We start from the raw sequence: 20,094 nt of genomic DNA on the forward strand, positions 1-20,094 counted from the left end.
TTTGATTGCACGTTCTTGAGGTTAGCCTGCTTGAAGTCACTAGCTATGATGAGCAAGGCCTCAGGGTCTATACTTCGTCTACTATAGGACCAGCTGGCGGGAGTATTCGCTGACATCTTTAACCTCTCCTACAATGATTTGAAGACCCCATCTGCTTCAAGACGACCACCATCATCCCGGTGCCAAAGAAAAATCATGCAGCATGCCTCAGTGACCACTGTCCAGTGGCTCTGACCTCTATCATTATATCGAGAGGTCAGTCATGGCTCACATGGCTCAACTCCAACTACTAAATTGCTTTGATCCTTTCCAATTCGCCTATCGGCCCAACAGGACCACGGCAGACGCCATCTCCCTGGCCCTACACTCAACCCTGGACTGTCTTTAACAAGAATACCTACATAAGGCTTCTACTTATTGACTACAGTTCCGCCTTCAAAACTACAATTTCACACAAACTCATCTCTAAACTCTGACTCCTAGGTCTCAGCTCGCCCCTCTGTAACTAGATGCTCGACTTCCTGACTTTTTGACCATAATCAGTAAGAGTAGGTGACAAGCCCTCCTCCGCCATAATCTTCAAGATCGGAGATCCACAAGGCTGTGTATTCAGCCTCCTACTATACTCCTTATACACTCACGAGAGTGTGGCCAAATTCTGCTCCAATGTATTTACAAGTTTGCTGACAACACCATTGTTGTGGGTCAGATCTCAAACAACAATGAGACAGAACAACCTCTCCATCAAAGTCAGCAAAATGAAGGAGCTGGTCATTAACTTCAGCTCCTGTTTGCATTAATAGTGCTGAGGTGAAAGTGTTTGAAAGAGTCAAGTTCCTGGGATTAATGGTTCACCAACAATCTGTCCTGGTCCCACACATCAATGCAATGGTCAAAAAAGCACAACAACATCTCTACTTCCTCAGGAGGCTAAGGGAATTCAGCATGTTCATTCTTGCTAATTTTTATAGATGCACCATACAAAGCATGCTATTTGGATGCATGACAGTCTGGTGTGGCAATTGCTTTCCCCAAAACTTCAAGAAACTACAGAGAGTCGTGAACACTTCCAGTCCATCATGCAAACCAGCCTCCCATCCTTCCACCTATCGTATTCCCAACGCCACTCCCCCAAGTCCCTCCTCCCTACCTTTTATCTTAGCCTGCTTGGCACACCCTCCTCATTCCTGAAGAAGGGCTTATGCCCGAAACGTCGATTCTCCTGTTCCTTTGATTCTGCCTGACCTGCTGCGCTTTTCCAGCAACACATTTTTAAGCTCTGATCTCCAGCATCTGCAGTCCTCACTTTCTCCCATCCATTGACTCCATCTACACTTCCCACTGCCCTGGGAAAACAAAGATCCCTCCCATCCCAGTCATACTCACTTCCAACCTCTTCCATCAGGCAGAAGATATAACAGTTTGAATACACGTACAAATAGATTCAAGAACAGCATCTTTCTCGCAGTTATCAGACTTTTGAATGGACCTCTCGAATGTTAATGTTGATCTCTCTCTCTCTCTCTCTCTGTACCTTCTCTATGGCTGCAACACTGTACTGTGCACACTGTTCTGCGACCCTGATGCACTTTGTATGATACGATTTGCTTGTAGGGCACGCAAAACAACACCTTTCATTGTAACTCGGTATGTGACATTAATAAATCAATCAATAACATGTGTCTTGTATAAGGTCAGCATAGCCTCCCAGCTCTTGTACTGTATAATCCTATTTTTTTAAAACAGCCAAGGATTCTGTAAGCTTTATTCTCTGCTTTCTCCACCTGTCTTGCCACCTTCAATGACCTGTGCACAGATACACCCAGGTTATGTTCCCACTAATTTCTCTGGCTGCTGAACAGATCTCTGAGATCCGTGAATGGCAATGGCTGAGGAAACTGGAAGTGAACATGTCGGCATGGTGTTGGCACACCGATCAGCATGCATGGATCCTCGGAGCAGCAATCCTACTTAGAGAAAACAATTCACCCACTCCCTCTGTGCCTGCACCCACTCCCTCTGTGTGCCTGCACCCACTCCCTCTGTGTGCCTGCACCCACTCCCTCTGTGTGCCTGCAACCACTCCCTCTGTGTGCCTGCAACCACTCCCTCTGGGCCTGCACCCACTCCCTCTGGGCCTGCACCCACTCCCTCTGGGCCTGCACCCACTCCCTCTGTGTCTGCACCCACTCCCTCTGTGTCTGCACCCACTCCCTCTGTGTGCCTGCACCCACTCCCTCTGTGTCTGCACCCACTCCCTCTGTGACTGCACCCACTCCCTCTGTGTCTGCACCCACTCCCTCTGTGCCTGTACCAACTCCCTCTGTGTGCCTATACCCACTCCATCTGTGCCTGTACCAACTCCCTCTGTGTGCCTGTACCCACTCCCTCTGTGTGCCTGTACCCACTCCCTCTGTGTGCCTGTACCCACTCCCTCTGTGTGCCTGCACCCACTCCCTCTGTGTGCCTGTACCCCCTCTGTGCCTGTACCCCCTCTGTGCCTGCACCCACTCCCTCTGTGCCTGCACCAACTGCCACTGTGTGTCTGTACCCACTCCCTCTGTGTGCCTGTACCCACTCCCTCTGTGTGCCTGTCCCCACTCCCTCTGCGCCTGCGCTCACTCCCTCTGTGCCCGTACAGGCTCCCTCTGTGCCTGCACCCACTCCCTCTGTGCCTGTACCCCCTCTGTGCCGGTACCCCCTCTGTGCCTGCACCCACTCCCTCTGTGCCTGCACCCACTCCCTCTGTGTGCCTGCACCCACTCCCTCTGTGTGCCTGCACCCACTCCCTCTGTGTGCCTGCACCCAATCCCTCTGTGTGCCTGCACCCAATCTATCTGTATGGCTGCACGCACTCCCTCTGTGCCTCCACCACTCCCTCTGTGCCTGTACCCACTCCTTCTGTGTGCCTCTACCCACTCCCTCTGTGCCTGCACCCACTCCCTCTGTGCCTGCACCCACTCCCTCTGTGCCTGCACCCACTCCCTCTGTGCCTGCACCCACCCCCTCTGTGCCTGCACCCACTCCCTCTGTGCCTGCACCCACTCCCTCTGTGCCTGCACCCACTCCCTCTGTGCCTGTACCCACTCCCTCTGTGCCTGTACCCACTCCCTCTGTGCCTGTACCCACTCCCTCTGTGCCTGTACCCACTCCCTCTGTGCCTGTACCCACTCCCTCTGTGCCTGTACCCACTCCCTCTGTGCCTGCACCCACTCCCTCTGTGCCTGCACCCACTCCCTCTGTGCCTGCACCCACTCCCTCTGTGCCTGCACCCACTCCTTCTGTGTGCCTGCACTCACTCCTTCTGTGTGCCTGCACTCACTCCTGTGTGCCTGCACCCACTCTCTCTGTGCCTGCACCCACTCCCTCTGTGCCTGTACCCGGTCCCTCTGCGTGCCTGTACCCACTACCTCTGTGCCACCACCTGGTCCCTCTGTGTGACTGTACCCATTCCCTATGTGGCTGTACTCACTCCCTCTTTGTGCCTGTACCCACTCCCACTTTGTGCCTGCATCCACTCCCTCTTTGTGCCTGCATCCACTCCCACTTTGTGCCTGCATCCACTCCCACTTTGTGCCTGCACCCACTCCCTCTTTGTGCCTGCACCCACTCCCTCTGTGTGCCTGTATCCACTCCCTCTGTGTGCCTGTACCCACTCCCTGTGTTCCATAACCCACTCCCTCTGTGTTCCTGCACCCACTCTCTCTGTGTTCCTGCACCCACTCCCTCTGTGTTCCTGCACCCACTCCCTCTGTGTTCCTGCACCCACTCCCTCTGTGTTCCTGCACCCACTCCCTCTGTGTGCCTGCACCCACTCCCTCTGTGTGCCTGCACCCACTCCCTCTGTGTGCCTGCACCCACTCCCTCTGTGCCTGTACCAACTCCCTCTGTGTGCCTATACCCACTCCATCTGTGCCTGTACCAACTCCCTCTGTGTGCCTGTACCCACTCCCTCTGTGTGCCTGTACCCACTCCCTCTGTGTGCCTGTACCCACTCCCTCTGTGTGCCTGCACCCACTCCCTCTGTGTGCCTGTACCCCCTCTGTGCCTGTACCCCCTCTGTGCCTGCACCCACTCCCTCTGTGCCTGCACCAACTGCCACTGTGTGTCTGTACCCACTCCCTCTGTGTGCCTGTACCCACTCCCTCTGTGTGCCTGTCCCCACTCCCTCTGCGCCTGCGCTCACTCCCTCTGTGCCCGTACAGGCTCCCTCTGTGCCTGCACCCACTCCCTCTGTGCCTGTACCCCCTCTGTGCCGGTACCCCCTCTGTGCCTGCACCCACTCCCTCTGTGCCTGCACCCACTCCCTCTGTGTGCCTGCACCCACTCCCTCTGTGTGCCTGCACCCACTCCCTCTGTGTGCCTGCACCCACTCCCTCTGTGTGCCTGCACCCAATCTATCTGTATGGCTGCACGCACTCCCTCTGTGCCTCCACCACTCCCTCTGTGCCTGTACCCACTCCTTCTGTGTGCCTCTACCCACTCCCTCTGTGCCTGCACCCACTCCCTCTGTGCCTGCACCCACTCCCTCTGTGCCTGCACTCACTCCCTCTGTGCCTGCACCCACTCCCTCTGTGCCTGCACCCACCCCCTCTGTGCCTGCACCCACCCCCTCTGTGCCTGCACCCACCCCCTCTGTGCCTGCACCCACTCCCTCTGTGCCTGCACCCACTCCCTCTGTGCCTGCACCCACACCCTCTGTGCCTGTACCCACTCCTTCTGTGCCTCCACCACTCCCTCTGTGCCTGTACCCACTCCCTCTGTGCCTGTACCCACTCCCTCTGTGCCTGTACCCACTCCCTCTGTGCCTGTACCCACTCCCTCTGTGCCTGCACCCACTCCCTCTGTGCCTGCACCCACTCCCTCTGTGCCTGCACCCACTCCTTCTGTGTGCCTGCACTCACTCCTGTGTGCCTGCACCCACTCTCTCTGTGCCTGCACCCACTCCCTCTGTGCCTGTACCCGGTCCCTCTGCGTGCCTGTACCCACTACCTCTGTGCCACCACCTGGTCCCTCTGTGTGACTGTACCCATTCCCTATGTGGCTGTACTCACTCCCTCTTTGTGCCTGTACCCACTCCCACTTTGTGCCTGCATCCACTCCCTCTTTGTGCCTGCATCCACTCCCACTTTGTGCCTGCATCCACTCCCACTTTGTGCCTGCACCCACTCCCTCTTTGTGCCTGCACCCACTCCCTCTGTGTGCCTGTATCCACTCCCTCTGTGTGCCTGTACCCACTCCCTGTGTTCCATAACCCACTCCCTCTGTGTTCCTGCACCCACTCTCTCTGTGTTCCTGCACCCACTCCCTCTGTGTTCCTGCACCCACTCCCTCTGTGTTCCTGCACCCACTCCCTCTGTGTGCCTGCACCCACTCCCTCTGTGTGCCTGCACCCACTCCCTCTTCGTGCCTGCACCAACTCCCTCTGCGTGCCTGTACCCACTCCCTCTGTGCCACCACCCGGTCCCTCAGTGTGCCTGTATCCACTCCCTCCGCGTGCCTGCACCCACTCCCTCCGCGTGCCTGCACCCACTCCTTCTGCGTGCCTGCACCCACTCCCTCTGTGCCACCACCTGGTCCCTCAGTGTGCCTGTATCCACTACCTCTGTGCCTGCACCCACTACCTCTGTGCCTGCACCAAGACCCTCTGTGAGTCTGCACCCAATCCCTCTGTGTGCCTGTACCCACTCCCTCTGTGTGCATGTACCCACTCCCTCTGTGCCTGCGTCCACTCCCTCTTTGTGCCTGTACCCACTCCCTCTTTGTGCCTGTACCCACTCCCTCTGCATGCCTGTACCCACTCCCTCTATGTCTGCGCCCACTGCCTCTGTGTGCATGTACCCACTCCCTCTGTGCCTGCGCCACTCCCTCTTTGTGCCTGTACCCACTCCCCCTGTGTGCCTGTACCCACTCCCTCTGTGCCTGCGCCCACTGACTCTGTGTGCATGTACCCACACCCACTGAGCCTGTACCCACTCCCACTGTGCCTGTACCCACTCCCACTGTGCTTGTACCCACTCCCTCTGTGTGCCTGTACCCACTCCCTCTGTGTGCTTGTACCCACTCCCTCTGTGTGCCTGTACCCACTCCCTCTGTGTGCCTGTGCCCACTCCCTCTGTGTGCCTGCGCCCACTCCCTCTGTGTGCCTGCGCCCACTCCCTCTGTGTGCCTGCGCCCACTCCCTCTGTGTGCCTGCGCCCACCTCGTGTGTTCCTGCACTCACTTCCTCTGTGCCTGTACCGACCTTATCTGTTCCTGCGCCCACTCCCTCTGTGTGCCTGCGCCCACTCCCTCTGTGTGCCTGTACCCACTCCCTCTGTGTGCCTGTACCCACTCCCTCTGTGTGCCTGTACCCACTCCCTCTGTGTGCATGTACCCACACCCACTGTGCCTGTACCCACTCCCACTGTGCTTGTACCCACTCCCTCTGTGTGCTTGCACCCACTCCCTCTGTGTGCTTGCACCCACTCCCTCTGTGTGCTTGCACCCACTCCCTCTGTGTGCTTGTACCCACTCCCTCTGCGTGCCTGTACCCACTCCCTCTGCGTGCCTGTACCCACTCCCTCTGTGCCACCAACTGCTCCCTCAGTGTGCCTGTATCCACTACCTCTGTGCCTGCACCCACTACCTCTGTGCCTGCACCAAGACCCTCTGTGAGTCTGCACCCAATCCCTCTGTGCCTGTACCCACTGCCTCTGTGTGCATGTACCCACTCCCTCTGTGCCTGCGTCCACTCCCTCTTTGTGCCTGTACCCACTCCCCCTGTGTGCCTGTACCCACTCCCTCTGTGCCTGCGCCCACTGACTCTGTGTGCATGTACCCACACCCACTGTGCCTGTACCCACTCCCACTGTGCCTGCACCCACTCCCTCTGTGCTTGTACCCACACCCTCTGTGCTTGTACCCACTCCCTCTGTGTGCTTGTTCCCACTCCCTCTGTGTGCCTGCGCCCACTCCCTCTGTGGGCCTGCGCCCACTCCCTCTGTGGGCCTGCGCCCACTCCCTCTGTTTGCCTGTACCCACTCCCTCTGTGTGCCTGTACCCACCTTGTCTGTTCCTGCACTCACTTCCTCTGTGCCTGCACTCACTCCCTCTGTGTGCCTGCGCCCACTCCCTCTGTGTGCCTGCGCCCACTCCCTCTGTGTGCCTGCGCCCACTCCCTCTGTGTGCCTGTGCCCACTCCCTCTGTGTGCCTGCGCCCACTCCCTCTGTTTGCCTGTACCCACTCCCTCTGTGTGCCTGCGCCCACCTCGTCTGTTCCTGCGCCCACTCCCTCTGTGTGCCTGCGCCCACTCCCTCTGTTTGCCTGTACCCACTCCCTCTGTGTGCCTGTACCCACCTCGTCTGTTCCTGCACCCACTCCCTCTGTGCCTGCGCCCACTCCCTCTGTGTGCCTGCGCCCACTCCCTCTGTGTGCCTGCGCCCACTCCCTCTGTGTGCCTGCGCCCAAAACCTCTGTGTGCCAGCGCCCACTCCCTCTGTGTGCCTGCGCCCACTCCCTCTGTGTGCCTGCGCCCACTCCCTCTGTGTGCCTGCGCCCACTCCCTCTGTGTGCCTGCGCCCATCTCGTCTGTTCCTGCGCCCGCTCCCTCTGTGTGCCTGCGCCCACTCCCTCTGTGTGCCTGCGCCCACTCCCTCTGTGTGCCTGCGCCCACTCCCTCTGTGTGCCTGCGCCCACTCCCTCTGTGTGCCTGCACCCACTCCCCCTGTGTGCCTGCACCCACTCCCCCTGTGTGCCTGCACCCACTCCCCCTGTGTGCCTGCACCCACTCCCCCTGTGTGCCTGCACCCACTCCCCCTGTGTGCCTGCACCCACTCCCCCTGCGTGCCTGCACCCACTCCCTCTGCGTGCCTGACCCACTCCCCCTGCGTGCCTGCACCCACTCCCCCTGCGTGCCCCTGCACCCACTCCCCCTGCGTGCCTGCACCCACTCCCCCTGCGTGCCTGCACCCACACCCCCTGCGTGCCTGCACCCACTCCCCCTGCGTGCCTGCACCCACTCCCTCTGTGTGCCTGTACCCACCCCCTCTATGTCCCTGCACCCACCTCGTCTGTTCCTGCACCCACTCCCTCTGTGTGCCTGTACCCACTCCCTCTGTGTGCCTGTACCCACTCACTCTGTGCCTGCACCCACTCCCCTGTGTGCCTGTACCAACTCCTTTTGTGCCTGCACCCACTCCCCTGTGTGCCTGTACAAACTCCCTTTGTGCCTGCACCCACTCCCTCTGTGTGCCTGCGCCCACCTCGTGTGTTCCTGCACTCACTTCCTCTGTGCCTGTACCGACCTCATCTGTTCCTGCGCCCACTCCCTCTGTGTGCCTGCGCCCACTCCCTCTGTGTGCCTGCGCCCACTCCCTCTGTGTGCCTGCGCCCACTCCCTCTGTGTGCCTGCGCCCACTCCCTCTGTGTGCCTGCGCCCACTGTTTGCCTGTACCCACTCCCTCTGTGTGCCTGCGCCCACCTCGTCTGTTCCTGCGCCCACTCCCTCTGTGTGCCTGCGCCCACTCCCTCTGTTTGCCTGTACCCACTCCCTCTGTGTGCCTGTACCCACCTCGTCTGTTCCTGCGCCCACTCCCTCTGTGCCTGCGCCCACTCCCTCTGTGTGCCTGCGCCCACTCCCTCTGTGTGCCTGCGCCCACTCCCTCTGTGTGCCTGCGCCCAAAACCTCTGTGTGCCTGCGCCCAAAACCTCTGTGTGCCTGCGCCCACTCCCTCTGTGTGCCTGCGCCCACCTCGTCTGTTCCTGCGCCCACTCCCTCTGTGTGCCTGCGCCCACTCCCTCTGTGTGCCTGCGCCCACTCCCTCTGTGTGCCTGCGCCCACTCCCTCTGTGTGCCTGCGCCCACTCCCTCTGTGTGCCTGCACCCACTCCCCCTGTGTGCCTGCACCCACTCCCCCTGTGTGCCTGCACCCACTCCCCCTGTGTGCCTGCACCCACTCCCCCTGCGTGCCTGCACCCACTCCCTCTGCGTGCCTGACCCACTCCCCCTGCGTGCCTGCACCCACTCCCCCTGCGTGCCCCTGCACCCACTCCCCCTGCGTGCCTGCACCCACTCCCCCTGCGTGCCTGCACCCACACCCCCTGCGTGCCTGCACCCACTCCCCCTGCGTGCCTGCACCCACTCCCTCTGTGTGCCTGTACCCACCCCCTCTATGTCCCTGCACCCACCTCGTCTGTTCCTGCACCCACTCCCTCTGTGTGCCTGTACCCACTCCCTCTGTGTGCCTGTACCCACTCACTCTGTGCCTGCACCCACTCCCCTGTGTGCCTGTACCAACTCCTTTTGTGCCTGCACCCACTCCCCTGTGTGTCTGTACAAACTCCCTTTGTGCCTGCACCCACTCCCTCTGTGTGCCTGCACCCACTCCCTCTGTGCTTGCACCCACTCCTTCTGTGCCTGTATCCACTCCCACTGTGCCTGCACCCACTCCCTCTATGCCTCCGTCCACTCCCTCTGTGTGCCTGTACCCACTCCCTCTGTGCCTGCGCCACTGACTCTGTGTGCATGTACCCACTCCCACTGTGCCTGTACCCACTCCCACTGTGCCTGTACCCACTCCCTCTGTGCCTGTACCCACTCCCTCTGTGCCTGTACCCACTCCCTCTGTGCCTGTACCCACTCCCTCTGTGCCTGCACTCACTCCCTCTGTGTGCCTGCGCCCACTCCCTGTGTGCCTGCGCCCACACCCTCTGTGTGCCTGCGCCCACTCCCTCTGTTTGCCTGTACCCACTCCCTCTGTGTGCCTGTACCCACTCCCTCTGTGCCTGCACTCACTCCCTCTGTGTGCCTGCGCCCACTCCCTCTGTGTGCCTGCGCCCACTCCCTCTGTGTGCCTGCGCCCACTCCCTCTGTGTGCCTGCGCCCACTCCCTCTGTGTGCCTGCGCCCACTCCCTCTGTGTGCCTGCGCCCAATCCCTCTGTGTGCCTGCGCCCAATCCCTCTGTGTGCCTGCGCCCACTCCCTCTGTGTGCCTGCGCCCACTCCCTCTGTGTGCCTGCGCCCACTCCCTCTGTGTGCCTGCGCCCACCTCGTCTGTTCCTGCGCCCACTCCCTCTGTGTGCCTGCGCCCACTCCCTCTGTGTGCCTGCGCCCACTCCCTCTGTGTGCCTGCGCCCACTCCCTCTGTGTGCCTGCACCCACTCCCCCTGTGTGCCTGCACCCACTCCCCCTGTGTTCCTGCACCCACTCCCTCTGCGTGCCTGCACCCACTCCCTCTGTGTGCCTGTACCCACCCCCTCTATGTCCCTGCACCCACTCCCTCTGTGTGCCTGTACCCACTCCCTCTGTGTGCCTGTACCCACTCCCTCTGTGTGCCTGCACCCACTCCCTCTGCGTGCCTGCACCCACTCCCCCTGTGTGCCTGCACCCACTCCCCCTGTGTGCCTGCACCCACTCCCCCTTTGTGCCTGCACCCACTCCCCCTGTGTGCCTGCACCCACTCCCCCTGTGTGCCTGCACCCACTCCCCCTGTGTGCCTGCATCCACTCCCTCTGTGTGCCTGTACCCACTCACTCTGTGCCTGCACCCACTCCCCTGTGTGCCTGTACCAACTCCCTTTGTGCCTGCACCCACTCCCCTGTGTGCCTGTACAAACTCCCTTTGTGCCTGCACCCACTCCCTCTGTGCTTGCACCCACTCCTTCTGTGCCTGTATCCACTCCCACTGTGCCTGCACCCACTCCCTCTGTGCCTCCGTCCACTCCCTCTGTGTGCCTGTACCCACTCCCTCTGTGCCTGCGCCACTGACTCTGTGTGCATGTACCCACTCCCACTGTGCCTGTACCCACTCCCTCTGTGCCTGTACCCACTCCCTCTGTGCCTGTACCCACTCCCTCTGTGCCTGCACTCACTCCCTCTGTGTGCCTGCACTCACTCCCTCTGTGTGCCTGCGTCCACTCCCTCTGTGTGCCTGCGTCCACTCCCTCTGTGTGCCTGCGTCCCTCCCTCTGTGTGCCTGCGCCCACTCCCTCTGTGTGCCTGCGCCCACTCCCTCTGTGTGCCTGCGCCCACCTCGTCTGTTCCTGCGCCCACTCCCTCTGCGTGCCTGCACCCACTACCTCTGCGTGCCTGCACCCACTCCCTCTGCGTGCCTGCACCCACTCCCTCTGCGTGCCTGCACCCACTCCCCCTGCGTGCCTGCACCCACTCCCCCTGCGTGCCTGCACCCACTCCCCCTGCGTGCCTGCACCCACTCCCCCTGCGTGCCTGCACCCACTCCCCCGCGTGCCTGCACCCACTCCCCCTGCGTGCCTGCACCCACTCCCCCTGCGTGCCTGCACCCACTCCCTCTGCGTGCCTGCACCCACTCCCTCTGTGTGCCTGTACCCACCCCCTCTATGTCCCTGCACCCACCTCGTCTGTTCCTGCACCCACTCCCTCTGTGTGCCTGTACCCACTCCCTCTGTGTGCCTGTACCCACTCCCTCTGTGTGCCTGTACCCACTCCCTCTGCGTGCCTGTACCCACTCCCTCTGCGTGCCTGTACCCACTCCCTCTGCGTGCCTGTACCCACTCCCTCTGCGTGCCTGTACCCACTCCCTCTGCGTGCCTGTACCCACTCCCTCTGTGTGCCTGTACCCACTCCCTCTGTGTGCCTGCACCGACTCCCTCTGTGTGCCTGCACCCACTCCCCCTGTGTGCCTGCACCCACTCCCCCTGTGTGCCTGCACCCACTCCCCCTGTGTGCCTGCACCCACTCCCCCTGTGTGCCTGCACCCACTCCCCCTGTGTGCCTGCACCCACTCCCCCTGTGTGCCTGCACCCACTCCCCCTGTGTGCCTGCATCCACTCCCCCTGTGTGCCTGCATCCACTCCCTCTGTGTGCCTGCACCGACTCCCTCTGTGTGCCTGTACCCACTCACTCTGTGCCTGCACCCACTCCCCTGTGTGCCTGTACCAACTCCCTTTGTGCCTGCACCCACTCCCCTGTGTGCCTGTACCAACTCCCTTTGTGCCTGCACCCACTCCCCTGTGTGCCTGTACAAACTCCCTTTGTGCCTGCACCCACTCCCTCTGTGTGCCTGCACCCACTCCCTCTGTGCTTGCACCAACTCCTTCTGTGGCTGTATCCACTCCCACTGTGCCTGCACCCACTCCCACTGTGCCTCCGTCCACTCCCTCTGTGTGCCTGTACCAACTCCCTCTGTGCCTGCGCCACTGACTCTGTGTGCATGTACCCACTCCCACTGTGCCTGTACCCACTCCCTCTGTGCCTGTACCCACTCCCTCTGTGCCTGCACCCACTCCCTCTGTGCCTGCACCCACTCCCTCTGTGTGCCTGTACCCACCCCCTCTATGTCCCTGCACCCACCTCGTCTGTTCCTGCACCCACTCCCTCTGTGTGCCTGTACCCACTCCCTCTGTGTGCCTGTACCCACTCCCTCTGTGTGCCTGTACCCACTCCCTCTGCGTGCCTGTACCCACTCCCTCTGCGTGCCTGTACCCACTCCCTCTGCGTGCCTGTACCCACTCCCTCTGTGTGCCTGTACCCACTCCCTCTGTGTGCCTGCACCGACTCCCTCTGTGTGCCTGCACCGACTCCCTCTGTGTGCCTGCACCCACTCCCCCTGTGTGCCTGCACCCACTCCCCCTGTGTGCCTGCACCCACTCCCCCTGTGTGCCTGCACCCACTCCCCCTGTGTGCCTGCACCCACTCCCCCTGTGTGCCTGCACCCACTCCCCCTGTGTGCCTGCACCCACTCCCCCTGTGTGCCTGCACCGACTCCCTCTGTGTGCCTGTACCCACTCACTCTGTGCCTGCACCCACTCCCCTGTGTGCCTGTACCAACTCCCTTTGTGCCTGCACCCACTCCCCTGTGTGCCTGTACCAACTCCCTTTGTGCCTGCACCCACTCCCCTGTGTGCCTGTACAAACTCCCTTTGTGCCTGCACCCACTCCCTCTGTGTGCCTGCACCCACTCCCTCTGTGCTTGCACCCACTCCTTCTGTGGCTGTATCCACTCCCACTGTGCCTGCACCCACTCCCACTGTGCCTCCGTCCACTCCCTCTGTGTGCCTGTACCAACTCCCTCTGTGCCTGCGCCACTGACTCTGTGTGCATGTACCCACTCCCACTGTGCCTGTACCCACTCCCTCTGTGCCTGTACCCACTCCCTCTGTGCCTGCACCCACTCCCTCTGTGCCTGCACCCACTCCCTCTGTGCCTGCACCCACTCCCTCTGTGTGCCTGTACCCACCCCCTCTATGTCCCTGCACCCACCTCGTCTGTTCCTGCACCCACTCCCTCTGTGTGCCTGTACCCACTCCCTCTGTGTGCCTGCACCCACTCCCTCTGTGTGCCTGCACCCACTCCCCCTGTGTGCCTGCACCCACTCCCCCTGTGTGCCTGCACCCACTCCCCCTGTGTGCCTGCATCCACTCCCTCTGTGTGCCTGCACCGACTCCATCTGTGTGCCTGTACCCACTCACTCTGTGCCCGCACCCACTCCCCTGTGTGCCTGTACCAACTCCCTTTGTGCCTGCACCCACTCCCCTGTGTGCCTGTACAAACTCCCTTTGTGCCTGCACCCACTCCCTCTGTGTGCCTGCACCCACTCCCTCTGTGCTTGCACCCACTCCTTCTGTGCCTGTATCCACTCCCACTGTGCCTGCACCCACTCCCTCTGTGCCTCCGTCCACTCCCTCTGTGTGCCTGTACCCACTCCCTCTGTGCCTGCGCCACTGACTCTGTGTGCATGTACCCACTCCCACTGTGCCTGTACCCACTCCCTCTGTGCCTGTGCCCACTCCCTCTGTGCCTGCGCCCACTCCCTCTGTGCCTGCGCCCACTCCCTCTGTGCCTGCGCCCACTCCCTCTGTGCCTGCGCCCACTCCCTCTGTGCCTGCGCCCACTCCCTCTGTGCCTGCGCCCACTCCCTCTGTGTGCCTGCGCCCACCCCCTCTGTGTGCCTGCAGCCACTCCCTCTGTGTGCCTGCAGCCACTCCCTCTGTGTGCCTGTACCCACTCCCTCTGTGCCTGTACCCACTCCCTCTGTGTGCCTGCAACCGGTCCCTCTGTGTGCCTGTACCCGGTCCCTCTGTGTGCCTGTACCCGGTCCCTCTGTGTGCCTGTACCCACTCCCACTGTGCCTGTACCCACTCCCACTGTGCCTGTACCCACTCCCACTGTGCCTGTACCCATTCCCTCTGCGCCTGCAACCACTCCCTCTGTGTGCCTGTACCCGGTCCCTCTGTGTGCCTGCACCCACTCCCTCTGCGTGCCTGCACCCACTCCCTCTGCGTGCCTGCACCCACTCCCTCTGCGTGCCTGCACCCACTCCCTCTGCGCGCCTGCACCCACTCCCTCTGCGCGCCTGTACCCACCTCGTCTGTGCCTGCACCCACCTCATCTGTGCCTGGACCCACTCCCTCTGTGAGCCTGTACCCACTCCCTCTGTGAGCCTGCACCCACTCCCTCTGTGTGCCTGCACCCACTCCCTCTATGTGCCTGCACCCACTCCCTCTGCGTGCCTGCACCCACTCCCTCTGCGTGCCTGCACCCACTCCCTCTGCGTGCCTGCACCCACTCCCTCTGCGTGCCTGCACCCACTCCCTCTGCGTGCCTGCACCCACTCCCTCTGCGTGCTTGTACCCACTCCCTCTGCGTGCTTGTACCCACTCCCTCTGCGTGCCTGTACCCACTCCCTCTGTGTGCCTGTACCCACTCCCCCTGTGTGCCTGTACCCACTCCCCCTGTGTGCCTGTACCCACTCCCCCTGTGTGCCTGCACCCACTCCCCCTGCGTGCCTGCACCCACTCCCCCTGCGTGCCTGCACCCACTCCCCCTGCGTGCCTGCACCCACCCCCTCTGCGTGCCTGCACCCACTCCCTCTGGGACGACACCCACTCCCTCTGCGTGCCTGCACCCACTCCCTCTGGGACGACACCCACTCCCTCTGCGTGCCTGCACCCACTCCCTCTGGGACGACACCCACTCCCTCTGCGTGCCTGCACCCACTCCCTCTGGGACGACACCCACTCCCTCTGTGCCTGCACCCACTCCCTCTGCGCGCCTGTACCCACCTCGTCTGTGCCTGCACCCACCTCATCTGTGCCTGTACCCACTCCCTCTGTGAGCCTGCACCCACTCCCTCTGGGACGACACCCACTCCCTCTGTGCCTGCACCTCTTTGGAATTATGTAAAATATCTGCTTCATAAGTTATAATGTGTTTTTCTGTCACAAATAAACTAATCCACAAAATTAATTAATCCCTGATGAACAATTGAATATCAAACTATTAACATTGACATGACCAATTCCATTGGTGGAATTTGCTTAAAAAAATCAGCTCAACTGATAGGGAGAAGATTTCTGTTAGCCACAGAAGAATTGTCTCGAGATCAGTAATTGTTTGCAATTGTGCAGCTTTGAGCTTTGGGGCAATTTTGATTGAACTGATAATTACTAATGTTGTAGAATTACCACATGGTGTCTCAATGGATGGAATTCCCTCCCAGTCACACACTCACTGCACGTACCTCATTGTCTGCTTCTGGAAATTGGTCTTCCACTCTTTTATGTAGCTGTTTGAAGGCTACTCTCATAACCGAAGGGCACTGCTCCACTGAGCCCACAATGGCATCCATCACATCAGTCAGGTAAGATTTTAGAAGCTCCTGGCTACATTCCCGTACTCCAGCTTCTGAAAGACTGCCTTTAAATGAGATCCTCCTTTGGAGCATTATAAGAAACATTAGTCAGTGCTGATACTTTTCTTCTTCATACACTTTTACTCACAGCTTCAAGGAAATATAAATTTAATTGGAACAATGTATTTTGCAAATTTAAATTTATTGCACTCATTAAAGGTATTTAGACCAATAATTCTTTTCTGATACTACTTAAGCATAAACTAGAAGAAAAAACATTTTCTAAGTCTTTAAAATGTTATTAGCCTTCATTACTGTTAATAGTTTTAAAATAGTGAATTGGTATCCCAGCTCACTGCACGTATCGTGCTCGGAGATGGGGTGAGATGTTCCCATAGAAACATGGCAAAGCACAGAAATAGAGTATAAGAAAGATCAAATACTGAGGTCCTGTGCTCAGGCTGGTTTGTATAGGAATGCAACCACAAACAACATCACAGGGAATAGGCAAAACTGTAGGGAGAGTCCATCTAGGCCTCTCCCTCAACATCAGTATCCAGTCTCATCAAGGCAAGATCTAACCACTAATTGTCCATAAACTCCAGGGTGGAGGTGGTACATTGCATATTTACTCCAAAACATGGGCTAATAGAGGAAAGAAGAGGAGTGAGTTGAGTTTACTGTTAATTGAATAGCAGAAGAAATGACACTGTGATCATTCATTACTGAACCCCTAACTGTGACAATAAACTTCAGTGAAGATAATAAATAGCCAGTCTATGCTGATTGTTGAGAACTAAGTTGTATGGCAATGACATTGAGAAAACTACAAATTAATTCAGAATGTGGGTAGGAAGGAATCATAGATACTGTTTATCACTGAAAAAATATAAGTAGTGATAGATCAGCTGTAAAATTGGGAATAATACGCTGTATGCAATTAAATGAAGATGTGCTAAGAAATTGATGGAACTGTAAACAGTAACTATACAGAGTAAATATTGATTTTGTGTGGCAGTAATTTAAATGTTTGCAAAATCGTTATTTGTCAGATGTCAGACTATTTGCAAGATACATAAATGGACAATTCCCTAGGTGCCAGCAATTCTTTGCTACCTTATTCAAACATAAGAGCATGTGAATTAGAAGCAGGAGTAAGCCATTTGGCCCCTCCAGCCTACTCTACCATTCAATAAGATTATGGCTGATCAGTTTCACTTACCAGTTCAGCCCCAGTGACCTTTGACTCCTTTGTTAGCCAAGAATCTATTGTAACGACCATGGGGATGCCAAGCCCAACCAAATCAACCCCACTATCACTGGATTTGCAACACAGTGATCCAAGTCAGTCCATTACTCTCAAAATTGCTCAACTGTTCCAGCCCAATCTTTACAAATAACAGATCTTATGTTGCTGGAACAGCGCAGCAGGTCAAGCAGCATCCAAGGAACAGGAGAATCGCCGTTTCGGGCATAAGCCTTTATGCCCGAAACGTCGATTCTCCTGTTCCTTGGATGCTGCCTGACCTGCTGCGCTTTTCCAGCAACACATTTTCAGCTCTGATCTCCAGCATCTGCTGTCCTCACTTTCTCCTCAAATAACAGATCTTGGGCACTAAGTTTATAACTTAAACAAAAATTGCCAATTTATCATTAATAATGTAATTTAAGAATGCAGATGAACAACCAAGTAATCTATTAATGTTTATCTATGATTGAAGCCCCCTTCTTCCTTGAATATAAACCCCCATTCACAGACAAACAGACAGTCACAGGGATAATTTAAAAAAACAAAATAAAAGAATCATAATTTGCCAGTTTGATAACTGTTTCAAGAATGAATTCCATGCCTTCATAAAATCCTTTGATAATGGGTTGTATTACAGGCATATAGGCCTGCATATCTTGTTTGATTCTTAAGTCACCAGTCAATGCAAACAGTTTCTGTAGACCTCTGGAGACCTTTTACTTATTTCTTACAGACTGTGTTTCTGCTCTCAGAATTTTCCACAAGGTAATAACTAGAGGCACCAAAACAAAAAACAACTTCCCAGTTCAGCAGCTTTGAAGGCAAAACCACCTCCTCCCCAAAAACACAGCAAGCTCACTCTTTGTTTTTTTTTCTTTCTTTTTCAATGTTCTCTGTGATTGACTGTCCTCCCTTGATTGACTGATTCAACATTCAATCCCATGCTGATGTTGAGCATCACAACACCACAGTTCCAAAACATCTACAGCATCCTTCGAGCAGTAATTAACCTTCATTACCTTTCCAGGCCAGTTCCCAACAGCAAACATCAGTCTTTTGTTCCCTTTTTAAAACAAGCTGATGTTCAAAGTTCAATTCTCAACTGTAACTCACCGTTCCAAACCAAACATGAGAAAAGTAAAATAAAAACAATGGTGGTTTCGACACTACCAACATATAAATCTATAGATGGGATGGTCAGATGGACTGAAAGGTGTTAAATGAAATTTAATCTCGAAAAATGTGAGGTAATTCATTTTGGGAGGACTAACTAGACAAAAGAGTATACTTTGAAAGTAGAGTTGAGGATTATCAGATCAGCCATGAGCACATTGAATGGTACAGCAGATCTGATGGGTTGAATGGCCATTTGATACTATGTCTATGGTCTTTTCAATGAAGGTGGAGCTGGGTATCATGGTGTACACGTAGAATTTGACACAGCGATTTCAGATTATGTCTGAGATAGGCAACTTGTGGATGAAAAATAATGGAGGATCATGGATGAACGTTTCCCTCGTAGCTTTTAGTTTATGTCAGTTAATCCTGCACAGTCTAGAAAATGAGCATGGTCCTTTCAGGTCACTGTTCACACCTTTTTGTTGCCCTTCATGATTCCTGTCTCCTACTGTTATGCTTCTTCCTTTTGTCTCATTTCTTCCTCTGGGTTCCACTTAATGGAGACAAGGTTCAAATTCTCTAAAAGTAACAGGGGAAACCTGCCACTCCTGAAGTGGACCTATCACTGATGACCAGAATGTCCACATGGTTAAAGAGTTTGGCCCTCTTGATGTTCAAGTTGAGAGACTGTATTATACATATTGGGCCCAGAGTTCCACTGCTGAAACAACAGATAGATTGAGTGCTGTTCTGCCCAGTTTTACCTAGGATTAAAGACAAAGAGTTCCAGAATTTGCAGGAGTTCCAGAATTCCAGAAAGTAACTTAGCACCTACAAAGAGTCAGTTGGGTTGACAGGGACAAGATGGGCCAAATGGCCCATTTCTGCGATGTGCCATTCTACAGCTTATGGCTCTAAATGAAAAACTTAAAACTAGTTTGGTGTGGACAGGGGGTGCATGAATGCTCTTCTGAGATCCACAATTAGGCTACTGCCATCCTTGAGGCCACTGTCAATCATTCCATTCTTCTGCCCTTCAATTCCTGCCCCAAGCTTGGAACTGGCCAGGATGGTGGCCCCTAATATTGCTTAGCTCAGCAGTTGTTGCCATGGTAGCAAGACCCTGGCCTTCCCTTGGCACCATCTGTTCAGGCACATAAATGGTTAAAATCGAGTCCCTCAAATTGCCAGTTCTCTTCACAGATACAGATAATTAAGGTCCTTTAGCTTCCTTTCTTTCGTTTTGGATTTTTAGCATCTATCATCATATTTGCTTCCTATTTTTACTCTGTACTTTAAAAATTGATATTTCATCCATATACAACATAAGCGGTGATATGCATATCAAATTCGTGAGAAGGTTAGGGGAAGCCTACACTTAAAATCAAAATATTAAACAACTATTCAGCATTCGAAGATATATTTCAAATCCAAACAATCAAATTGGAATGGTGCAGGTGTTTAAACTGCATCACTGTGGAAAAGAGAAACTTGAATTTACGTCAAATTCAATATTAGCATGTAACTTAGCAACTGCGAAGAGTTAGTTGTACATAGTTAAATGATTACCTACTGAACAGTTTTATTAGCTGCACCCAAAAAATTCTATTCTTAGAGTAATTAACTCGTAACATGTTATGTCTTCTAAGGAAGACCTTTGTTTGAATAAAATGCACTTTTTAAAAATGTATCCTTAAGTCAGACATTGAGACCACTGCAATTCGTAACTCGACAAAACATTGGTAAAAATGTGCGTCATGAGTTATTTATGTTGATTATTAAGTTCATGTGGAAGTAATAGGCTTAACTACAGGATATTTGTGAAGCTGCACAGTTAAATGTCATTTACCCAGCTTCACAAGACAAATACATTTTGTGGCGACAGGAGTTTACAAAGATTTCTGTCACTAAAGTGCTCACCATTTAACATCAGTAACCTAGAAACTATTTTATTTTATCTCTGAATGACTTTGTGCATTTATATCTCATTTCAAATGTTTCAAAACATACTCAACAATGATTAATTTAATAGTGGAACAACCTAGATCCAACATGTATGTTTGTTGGGACATTGCTAAATTGGTCATTCCCACTTTCAAAATAGGCATTAGACAGCATATAAATGTAAATGAGAAAC

The 20,094-nt window shown here is 55.8% G+C and overlaps 1 protein-coding gene across 2 annotated transcripts in view; it reads right to left on the reverse strand.

The window, feature by feature from the left end:
* rasal1a (RAS protein activator like 1a (GAP1 like)) overlaps window positions 1–20,094 on the reverse strand; it is a 271,746-nt gene that overhangs the window by 46,954 nt on the left and 204,698 nt on the right. For both annotated transcript variants that reach the window (XM_043715652.2, XM_043715650.2), the window contains exon 14: window positions 15,479–15,671. In XM_043715652.2, coding sequence (XP_043571587.1) covers window positions 15,479–15,671 — 193 coding nt within the window. The remainder of the gene's footprint in view (window positions 1–15,478; window positions 15,672–20,094) is intronic.

Source organism: Chiloscyllium plagiosum, unplaced genomic scaffold (genome assembly GCF_037043375.1).
Source record: "Chiloscyllium plagiosum isolate Xiang-an unplaced genomic scaffold, Cpla_swu_hap1 HiC_scaffold_24, whole genome shotgun sequence".
Lineage (NCBI taxonomy): Eukaryota > Metazoa > Chordata > Chondrichthyes > Orectolobiformes > Hemiscylliidae > Chiloscyllium > Chiloscyllium plagiosum.